Source organism: Eurytemora carolleeae, unplaced genomic scaffold (genome assembly GCF_000591075.1).
Source record: "Eurytemora carolleeae unplaced genomic scaffold, Eaff_2.0 scaffold1195, whole genome shotgun sequence".
NCBI classification, from domain to species: domain Eukaryota; kingdom Metazoa; phylum Arthropoda; class Copepoda; order Calanoida; family Temoridae; genus Eurytemora; species Eurytemora carolleeae.
The window spans coordinates 69,711-81,667 of NW_019397164.1; the positions used below are offsets into that span (position 1 = coordinate 69,711).

General features: G+C 33.9%; 1 protein-coding gene across 1 annotated transcript; it reads right to left on the reverse strand.

The window, feature by feature from the left end:
- Positions 1 to 4,769: 4,769 nt before the first annotated feature.
- Positions 4,770 to 11,957, reverse strand: LOC111712438 (ketohexokinase). The gene is made up of 10 exons (XM_023487040.1): positions 11,856 to 11,957; positions 10,906 to 10,954; positions 9,149 to 9,332; positions 8,625 to 8,699; positions 7,937 to 8,148; positions 7,643 to 7,705; positions 7,324 to 7,385; positions 6,653 to 6,729; positions 5,636 to 5,721; positions 4,770 to 4,941 (listed from the first exon to the last, which is right to left on the reverse strand). The coding sequence occupies exons 1-10, from the start codon at positions 11,918 to 11,920 to the stop codon at positions 4,867 to 4,869; spliced, it is 948 nt and encodes a 315-aa protein (XP_023342808.1). The 5' UTR covers positions 11,921 to 11,957; the 3' UTR covers positions 4,770 to 4,866.

Consider the following 11,957-nt stretch of genomic DNA (forward strand, 5'->3'; position numbering starts at 1 on the left):
TTTTATCCTTTCCTGAACATATCATTTATCCTTCCCTGAACATCTCATTTATCCTTCCCTGAACATCTGATTTATCCTTTCCTGAACATCTCATTTATCCTTCCCTGAACCATTTATCCTTCCCTGAACCATTTATCCTTCCCTGAACATCTCATTTATCCTTTCCTGAACATCTCATTTTTCCTTCCCTGAACATCTCATTTATCATTTCCTGAACATCTCATTTATCCTTTCCTGAACATCTCATTTATCCTTTCCTGAACATCTCATTTTTCCTTCCCTGAACATCTCATTTATCCTTTCCTGAACATCTCATTTATTCTTCCCTGAACATCTCATTTATCTACTTTATTAATTAACTCAATTTTTAAACCAAGCTAAGAACATTCATGGGTTCTACCGAGGTCCCCAATCAGGTCCCAAACCAGGTGTTCATGAGTTATGATCGAAAATATAAACAAAGAGAGGGAAGAAGGGATCTTAAAGCTAATATTATGCACAGTACTGAACTATTCATAAGCAGGAAGAAATCTATACAGATAATGTCTTCTCATTGTAAACAAAATTTGAATTCTATATAACCAATCATATGCAGAAATCAATATATCCAGTCAACGAGACATCACTGCAACCCAATTCTCATTGAGAGTTCGATCAGGTCCAACAGTTTTTGGTCAAAATTCGAACTGAACGTTAAGAATTCTTCTATTGTCGCTAAGAGTGTTTAATTTTGATAATTCTCATATGATATCCAGCAGCAGAGAGAAACCACAAATGGACATAATCAGTTTTTAAAATCATAAATATTGATGTCTAATTCATGCTTAATCAGACAAATCGTTGCGAATTGGACATTACCATCTTAGTATCGATGGTCACTTGAAATTACGTATACAGTCCCTTTAAACTTCTCTCTTTGTACAATCTGTTTGCCGTGTTTTAACTGTATTTTATGATCTTAAGTTTGAATTCAACAAAATGATTTTATCCTGGTAGAATTCAAGGTTAAAGATCTGTGAAACCGCATTCTATAATTCCATAAATCTCTTGGTGTTTGTACCATCTTGATCAGTTTTGCAAAAGATCGATAAAGGGAGAACAAAGAAAAGACGGGGTTGGAGTCGAAAGAAGTGTTTTCCCAGAAATTGCTCAGTCACAGAATGAATAAGGTTTAAAATAAGATATTTGGCATTATATTGTATACTTAAGGATAATAAGAAAAGGTTAAAAAAACAACAAGAAAAAACATATTGCATAATTTAGACAGGTAAGGAAGAGTTATCTAAGCTTTTAAACATAGAAAAATGAAAATCTATTTAATAATATTCAACAGATGATGAGACTTTGTTGTCAATCAAGAACTTTAGAGATATCCTACGTTAAATCTAAAATTACAAATGCCATTGAAAAAGTTGTAACCATCGTATCTTAAGTCTTAGTCTCTTTCATATAAATTCACAAGTTCTAAAAGAATATCTGAGGAAAACTAAGATAAAATATAGTTTTCCTGAGATACCTCAATAATTTGATGGTTTTTGGTATAGTGTGCGCCATATAGAAGGCTCTAAATCTCACATTTATTTTGAGACTGTTGAGTAAAAACGCATTTTTAAATGGCAACAAACAATTCAAGATTTTTTTAGGCGAAAAATTGGATTTTTTTTTTTAAACTTGGAAAAAGGATAATTTATGAAGATGTTGAGATGTATTACCAGCTCAAATGAAACCTTTATATATCTAACTGAAAACAGATTTTTTTACATTCACCAATAATCTTTAATGTATAAGCTAAAACAAAATTGTCGTCAGTTTGGCTAATCAAAACTTTATGATCGCCACAGGCTACTTTGACTGAAATTTGCGATTTTTTTTCTTGCAAATATCTGATAGAAGACAGTAAAAAAGGAGTAGCAGAGCCCTTTTTTCAATTTTTGGTTTTAAAGTACTCTTTATAAAGGACTTTTCATAAAAGGTCAGATAAATTTTCACATTTTCCTCCAAAACCCTGGGAGCAACTCCAAAATCCTGGCAGCACTCCATAACCCTGGTAGCAACTCCAAAACCCTGAGAGCGGCCACCCCTCCCTCGTTGAACCCCTTTATTTGTCATATTTGTTCCTCTAATGTTTTTTGTTGCAAGGGTTGTATACGTTGTTCAGCTAAGGTATACTTCTTAAAATATACGACGGTGCTTTGATCTAAACTACAGGGGACTCATAAAACTGTGGGCAGGAAGACGACATGTAAGCAATTTTTTTAATATTTGATTTTACCAGTAATAGCTTTAAAATTAACTTATTAAGTGAATAAGCTTCTGTATACACTTTACATAATTGCTCTGTTTTTTAATTGGACTATTTCAATCACGCTAATTTAGGTCCCAGATTATGATGTCAATGCCTTTAGTTTTTTAAAGTGTGATGGATGTATTTTATTTAAAGAGAGGCATTGAAAAAGTATAAACATTCCTTTAATGAATAGAATATACAGTCAACGTAAACTCCATATTTCTCACATTTAACACATTTACGATAAATATATATTTTACAGTTATATGCATTCAGACCATATACTTGGTATAAACTTCGCAATAAATATAAATATTAATTGTTTAATTATTTCTTTGTTCTGAAGTATTAGAGCTGATAGAGATGTTGGTTTCATTTTCAATGCAGCTGCTGTTAAAAACTATAAATTAAAGGGACTGTAGTGATCTCTTATCTTGATCAGAATAACATGTAGTAATAATATTTCTTGATCAAGAACAATCTTTTACCTTATTGAGCCGAAAACTTTTTGTATTTCTGACTGAAAATAATGACGCCTCCGCCTCCTGTTCTCCAACCGCCACCGCCGCTACTCTTCGCCATTTATGTGCTCCATTGATGCACATTGCTCAACGTTTGTATCTAATCATTATTATGCTGAACCAGGAGAGCTCGTGTGAAAACAGCCTGAGCTATCTTATAGCTCCCCGGCCACAATATATATATATATATATATATATATATATATATAATTGTTTAGTCATTTTTATTAATATGAATGTTTTAAACTTGTGGCCTAAGAAATAAATGATTTGATTTGATTTGATTATTTCAAGTGACCCTCCAAGCAAAGATAGCAATGTCCGATTCAAGATGGTAACCTGAAAAGCTTAGTCTGATCATCACGCATGAATTAGATATCTATATTTATATTTTGAAAACTGATTATTTACAATTGCGGCTACTCTGCACTAGTTTGTGGCGGATGAAAACATGTGGGAACTATTACAAGTAAACGTTTTAAACCTAGATAAACCCGACAATATCTTCCACATTATTAATCAGATAAAGGTTTCAAGGGTATTGTAGTGAATCTAGAATTGTCATTTTTGCATGAAGGGTCCCTTTAATACATTTATGATTTATCATTTTAAAATTATATATTTATACAACACACGGCACCAATTATATCAATAGGCGTAAATTTAGACATTAAATATATTTCAGTGCTTGGAAAGGATTAATAATAATCATTATTATAGTCAAGAAGAATATATAAAGAAATATAAAGTAGAGAAGACTGATGAGAGAGGAGGTGGCCAATGAAGATACAAGGTGTTAAAGGAAGAAGAGATAAGGTGGTCAATGACAAAGGAAAGATGAAGATGATATTATGAGGAGGAGAGGGAAGATGAAGATGATACTAGGAGGAGGAGAGGGAAGATGAAGATGATACTAGGAGGAGGAGAGGGAAGATGAAGATGATACTAGGAGGAGGAGAGGGAAGATGAAGATGATACTAGGAGGAGGAGAGGGAAGATGAAGATGATACTAGGAGGAGGAGAGGGAAGATGAAGATGATACTAGGAGGAGGAGAGGGAAGATGAAGATGATACTAGGAGGAGGAGAGGGAAGATGAAGATGATACTAGGAGGAGNGAAGGAAGTTGGTTGGGAAGATAGGAGAAGTAACAGGAAAGGAAAAGGACAGGGAGAGAAAGAGAAGGAAGAGGATAGAGAAGAAGGCAGAGGAACTGAGGATAAGGAATAGGGTAGGAGAGGAGAAAGTTAGGGGAAGGAAGATGATAGGAGGAGAAGAAAGAGGATAGGAAGAGTGAAGGAGGATGAAGGAGGAGGGAAAGAGGAGAAGGAATAGGAACAGAAAATTAAAGGAGAGAGGTTGAGGGAGAAGGAAGGAGGAAGTAGTAGATAAAACAATAGAAGAATAACATGCAAAAATGGAAGGGGGGGGTGGTGTGTTCTGGCAATAGAGAAGTTATACCAACAAATAACAAATTTCATAAAATATAAAAGAATTATTATTTTATAAAAGACTTAAATGAAGACCTAAAAATCTTTCAACACTGCGTTGAGAAGATTACATCTTTAAAGTTTCTCTGTTTTTAACCTTGAAATGGTGTTAGACTCAAATGTTAAATTAAATATTATACTGCTATTAATAAAAAAAATTATGCAATTATTCATAAAAATACTTGTCAGCTGCACTTTTTGTAAAATCACTGTACAATGTACGGAGAAATATCTATCTATCAGATAAGAATTTTGCAAGAGACATCTAGCGGCCAACATATAGTCTCCCAACGTACGTGCACTTCACGATTTTTACCCTTTTTATAAAATAAACTCTAGCAGACATAATAATATTATAGCTTTTGAAATTAGGTATTACAATGCTAATTCATAACAAAGACGATATCGAATTCGTTACTGAATTCCCATGTTTTTTGGGACACCCTGTACATTCCTCCTACAAACTTCCTGTCTTATTTTTTTATAAAATATGATATTTATTAATTACATCTCAAATGATTCTTTATAATTCTAAATGTTACAAAAGCTTGGAGTTTCTCAGGACGGATTCTAATTTCTCAGGACGGATGGAGTGAGTTCTCGTAAACCCTTGAATCCTCTGATACCAACCTTCCTCCCAGCAACCTTCATACATAGTTTATACATCTTTATATAATACTTAATATATGCATAGCTTATTCAGAGTAAGAAACTTTTAAATAAAACGGAGAACAACTACTTAGATATAAATTGAAACTTTTGAATCTAAGAATTTAGCTTAATAGTTATGTAAATATTAAAATCCGCTGTAATTCCAGATCGTAAAATCTCATTTGTTGTATTTGGAGATTTCTCTTTGGTCCGATTTTGAACTTTGGCCAGTTCCTGACACAGAATATACTAGGCAACCTGTACAATGTACTGCCATTTTACAACCTGTACAATGTACTGCCATTTTACAACCTTTAAAATGTACTACCATTATACAACCTATACAATGTACTGCCATTTATACAACTGTACAATGTACTGCCATTTTACAACCTGTACAATGCACTGCCATTTTACAACCTGTACAATGCACTGCCATTTTACAACCTGTACAATGTACTGCCATTTTACAACCTGTACAATGTACTGCCATTTTACAACCTGTACAATGTACTGCCATTTTTACAACCTGTACAATGCACTGCCATTTTACAACCTGTTCAATGTACTGCCATTACCCTCTTCCAATACAGAATTATTGCTGAGAGTTTTTTAATTTGTAATATTATAACTTTTGTTGCTCTGTGAAAAAAAGTAAGTATGGATATGAATAATGATTAAATCCAACCTGACAGGCTAAGAGAAGGCATCTATCTAACTCCCAACCCTGAGAAATACAACCAATAATTGTTGCATTAAACGTGTCCCCGGCTCCTTGAAACAAATAAATAAAATTAGATTAATCATTTATTGAATTGATTTAACATATTCCGTAGTGTGTCCGGGTACTTAAAGGGACATACCGGCTATGTAAGGTAGTTGAACTGAGTATGCAGTGTTGTGGACGAATTCTTAAGGATTCATTTGAGATATATAAAACTTTTTAAAGATCTGTAAATCCTAGAGGGGAGAGCGCAAAGTTGACGTTCAAAATCATACTTTTGGGTGGATGCGTTTTCAGAATTGTTTTTTAAATTATTAAATAACGACGAAAAAAAAGTAAATAAAATTCTACTGTAAACTAATTAGTTGTTTAGGAACAGGTTGAGAAAATAAAAATTAATCTTATCATCGAAAATAAGTAATCTTCTTCAATTATTAGTTTCTATAATCTTTCCGGAATTTTTATTGAAAAGACGACATTTTAAGAATTTGTAGAAATCTGCGAACAGATTCAATATAATGATGAAAACAAAATAATTTATTCTATTTCTGACATTGATTTATTGACAAATTTCTTTTGAGAAATATGTTCCTAAACATCTAATTAGTTTACTGTATAATTTTTACTTTATTTTTCGTCGTTATTTTAAAATTTAAACAAAAAACCGATCCTGAAAACGTACCCACCAAATTTTATGAATTTGAACGTCGTGTATGCACTCAAACTCAGTAATTATACATCGTGGAAACGTTTTATACGTTCCGTACAAGACTGACCTTTGAAAGTGGAGTACACGGCCTGTACAGTTTACAAGTAGTAATTAGGATTAGCGTACACCATAACTATATATACTATATAACCTCGGTGGGTTATAATCTCTATTTTAAAATGCACAGATGTTTGAATTCACAAAGCATAAAAAAATAGGATAAAGTAATTCAAAAACCTTAAAATCGCCTTTAGATATAGCGTGAATTATACCTATTGTGTCCACTATTCCATCTGGGGGTGGAAAGGCCGGACTGGAGAATATCTTGGGTTCGGATAACTCATCAACTCTAACCAACTCTATGCTCAGATATTTCTATGAAAAAGTCTCTGGAAAAATGTTAAAACAAAGTAAAGTAGAGTATCTCGATGTTCCCTTGCCAAAATACAGGTAAATACGGGTAAATACGGGTAAATACAGGTAAATACAGGTAAATACGGGTAAATACAGGTAAATACAGGTAAATACAGGTAAATACAGGTAAATACAGGTAAATACAGGTAAATACAGGTAAATACAGGTGCTTTATAGTTCTAAATTATACACTTGAAGGGCTACAAAAAAGTATGAGTGAGCAAGTAAGATAAAACCAAAGGCCAAGGCGTTGCGACACTTCAATATCCTCACAGTCATAAATATTGGTGCATGAACTTTCTATGCAGTCTGGATCTATGTATTTTAGGTATTCTTATATTGGATATCTTTTTAAAATATGAATTAATTCAAAATTTAGCAAATTCTCATTTTAGAGAATGTTTGTATACCATTTACCTAAATACTTTTCCATATACAGTCCTGTACTTAGATAACATATTAAAAAAGATTATAAGACGACATTCAAAAAGTTTTTGTTAAAACCTAGAACTCTGAGCAGAGTTTGTTCCTGGTTGCAGATGCAGCTCCGTCCTCTCCCCAGGCAACCACTACTTTACCTCCTACCTTGATCTATACCACGAGAAGGAGATCATTACCTCAAACCTTAGACTAGGTGTAGGATTTGGCTGCTTTATTTCGAAACAGACAGATTACATTTTGGAAATCCCAGGATTAGGAAATTCAAATACGAATGGGGTTCGAATCGAGGGCTATTCGTCACAAAACTCTCTTGTTTATTCAGACAGCAAATAATCTAAATATTGGTCTATAAGGATTATGTCTCGATGCATAACTTAAATTTTTATTTGAGTTTCTATGATCTTCTCCTGATTATAAAAATATCTTACTGCCTCCTGCTTATTCTTACACCCATGAAACGAAGCCACATCCTAAACAAAAAACAATATTAGCAATTAATCTGTAAATAAGAAAAAAATCTCTCTGATACAGGACAAAAAACTACAGGTAACAGAGACCTAACTTAGCTTAGCCTAAAATCTAACTTATGTTTCCATGGATAAGTTTGGTCTTCTACCAGTATTGCCAGGCGCATAAAGCAGATTCAAACACATAAAGACGAAACAAAATATCGTCTTCCAAATGATTTTCTTTTTATTTACCTTTGAGATTAGAACTAGGTCAGGGAACTGAATAAATTCCTCGAAACCTCTCCCAACCTTCTCAACCTCTACAGAGAATCTAACTTGATCCTGGTTGGTTAGGAACTCTAGGATCTGGAGAAGGTTCTCCCTGTTTCTCCCCTCTAGGTGAACCCACAAATATTTGGTTAAATCAATTTTCTTAAAATCCTCCAGGGTCAACTCCGGTAAACCTGAAAAAATGTTAAAATATTCCGGTTTTCATTAGAGCTTGTTTCTAGGTTTGTATTAGAGCCTGAATCTAGGTTTGTATTAGAGCCTGTATCTAGGTTTGTATTAGAGCCTGTATCTAGGTTTGTATTAGAGCCTGTATCTAGGTTAGTATTAGAACTTGTTTCTATGTTTGTATTAGAGCCTGTATTTAGGTTTGTATTAGTGTAGAACCTGTTTCTAGGTTTGCATTAGAGCCATTATCTAGGTTTGTAATAGAGTCTGTATCTATGTTTGTATTAGAGTTTGTATCTAGGCTTGTATTAGTGTAGAACCTGTATTTAGGTTTGTAAATTATAGCCAGTATCTATAGGTTTGTAATAGAGCCTGTATCTAGGATTGCATGAGAGTCTGTATCTAGTCTACGCGTGTATTAGAGCCTGTATCTAGGATGGCATGAGAGTCTGTATCTACCCGTGTATTAGAGCCTGTATCTAACCTAGGTTTGTATGAACTATTGTCCTGGATCCATTGAACTGGTTAAGCAGGATAACTGAGTTTGGACAGATGAAACCTAAATAATTAAATATTCTATTATTGACCTGAATATTTTTGATTGATAAGAATACTAATCAATCTAGCCTGTGGGGACCTGTTATAATAATAATTAAAATCATTTCAAATTCTGTCATCGAGCTTAGAGACCATAGAGACCCCTGGTGTGGAGTATACTTCTTGTCTTGTATGTATTTTAAGAACCATAGAGACCCCTGGAGTGGAGTATACTTCTTAGAGACCATAGAGACCANTGAATAACTAAATGGCTAAATCTGATAAGGCCAGGAAATGTATTTACGAAAACTGAAATATACTTTAAATTATTTTAAATTCAAAGATAACCGAATTGAAAGGCTCCAGATTGAAAGAGGAATCAAAGTAAATGTTCAATGAAACTCGAATAGCAAAAGCTCTAAGTTCTCTCTATGAGTTTAAATCTTAATGGTTTGAATAGAGGACAATGACCTGGATATTTAGGACATGCTTCTATATCTATACCCATCTCATTCATATTCTGGAGTATATACTCCGTCTCAGGATTCGGTTTCTCAGGGTTGTCTGTTAAACTGGCCAGGGTTCCGAAGAAAGTTGGTTTGAATCCTAGCTCTGCAAGAACGGAGCAGCTATTGCTTGCATTTCCTCCACGAATCTAAATAAACAGAAACTACTGAATGCATCTAAAAATACGATTTGCAAAAAGAATCGAAAAGTATAATAATTGCACGTACAGAGTTACCCACACATGATGAGACTTTAGAGACTTTACGGAATTTATACTCTCTGTTTCATTATTTTTAAGATTCCCTGCAACAGATAACTTGTTTATTTCTTTGCCAAATCAATAAATAAGTCATTAAAAGACTATATATATAAATTTAAAACTGAAGACTTATTTTATCCTTGGGATCGGTTTTGAAAGTTTTAGGTCGTCTTTACATTCTCATCCTTAAATGGTAGCTCTGTATCTTGCCTAAACATCAAAAAGATAATTATGCAATAGTATATGATGAAATTTATGAAGATGTAATTTTCGGCTGAAAATGATAAAATCGTGTATGATGAAATGTATGAAAATGTAATTGTCGGCTGAAAATGGATAAAACGCATTTGATGAAATGTATGAAAATGTAATTGTCGGCTGAAAATGGAAAAACGTTTATTATGAAATGTATGAAAATGTAATTGTCGTCTGAAAATGGATAAAACGTATTTGATGAAATGTATGAAAATGTAATTGTCGACTGAAAATGTTTAAATCGTATATGATGAAATGCATGAAAATGTAATTGACGGCTGAAAATGTTTAAATCGTATATGATGAAATGTATGAAAATGTAATTGTCGGCTGAAAATGGATAAAACGTATTTGATGAAATGTATGAAAATGTAATTGTCGGCTGAAAATGGATAAATGATGAAATGTATGAAAATGTAATTGTCGGCTGAAAATGGATAAAACATATTTGATGAAATGTATGGAAATGTAATTGTATGCTAAGACTGTTTTGAATGTAAATAATGAAATGCCTGAAAAGAAAATTATGCTAAACACAGAGCTGCTAAACAGGGGGGGCATGGGGGTTCAGCTCCCCCCCCTGGATCTATAAAATCTAGGATTTCCAGGGGTTTTCAAGCCCCCAACGGGTGCTAAGCCCATGCCCCACATGGAAAAAATAGATATCCACGATTGAGGGCAGTTTTAAGCCAGTCGAAATTAAAACTTTCAACTTTCGACTTTCAAAAATTTCGATTTCTTAAAACAAATCTGCGAAATCATAGATTGTAAATTTTTTATAATGTACAAAGAAAAGCAAGTTACATGTAAATTCTTTTTTCTTGATATTTCAAGCAATGACTATTTGATCTAACAGAATTCATACAAATATCTAAGATCTACGACATCGGGTTGCAAAGATATACTTCAAGACTAGAGTTTGTGGCAAAACCTGATTTTCTTTATGCAAGAACGAGGGGTGCAAAGCGCCTGAAATCCTGGTAGATTTCAATATATGTACTATGTATGATGGAGAAATTATGAAGTTAATACAGGTTTCCATTTCTAGTTACTGACGGTGATTTAAAAATTAATAATACTCCCCCCCCCCCCCCCCCCCCATCACGCACATCTTTTACATTCATAGGCTAGTTGGCTTACGTTTTACAGGAAAAGATTAAATAACAAAGAAAAAATTAAATTAATTTAGAAGTTTTTTCGAACTAACCTTGTACTGATCCAAACTCCTTTGATCGGTATCTTCTACAGGGAAATTTCTTCATCATAAAACAAAAATCTTCATTTAAAAAAAGTTGATTAAAATGTAGGATGGAATTTCAGGCTAAAACCTTAGTATTTACCCTGACGATTTGTACTACAATGAACTGTCAGAGCAGAGTTCAGAAGAAATAAAATCAGAAACCATGCAGAGGCCGTTCCTTCATAACTAACGTATGGACAATGTCCGTCCCAATAACGTACTTTGGGGAGCGATAATTGGCCGGTAGATGTCTGCTGGTAGATTTATATATATATCTGAGAGAGGACGCAGATCGGAGACATCATCTGGTCGAACAATGTAGTGTTGGGGTGAAGCGCACTGCGGAGGAGAGGGATTTCTGAAGGATTTCGTGATTTTTCAATAAATCAACCTTAAACCCATAAAGGCTGGGGTCTGCCCAAGCCCCGCCCCCCTTAGAAAAAGGTTTTAGAGAATAGGTTGAAATGCATGTTCATAGCCCAATTTTTCAAGACACCCCCCAACCCAGCCTGTTTAGGGTTAAGAGTGACTAGTCCGTTTAGATTTTTTCTCCCTATATATCTCTCCAGACAGAATCCTGTTATAAAACGAAACCATTCTCGGACTTTCTAATCTTGCTTTGATTTTGAATTAACAGAGAACAGAGAACATAGAACAGAGAACAGAGAACAGAGAACAGAGAACAGACAACAGACAACAGAGAGCAGAGAACAGAGAACAGAGAACGGAGAACAGAGAACAGAGAACAGAGAACAGAGAACAGAGAACGGAGAACAGAGAACAGAGAACAGAGAACAGAGAACAGAGAACAGAAAAAACGAACAGAGAACAGAGAACAGAGAACAGAGAACATAGAACAGAGAATAGAGAACAGAAAACAAAAACAAACAAAAAAACAATTAAAAAAAATGAAAAACCTGACTACTGTAACGATATCTAGACACACCAAGCCACAACACAAAATCCTTTTTTCATCTTCCATCTTTTCTGTAAATAAGAGAGTAAACAGGAGTTTAGTA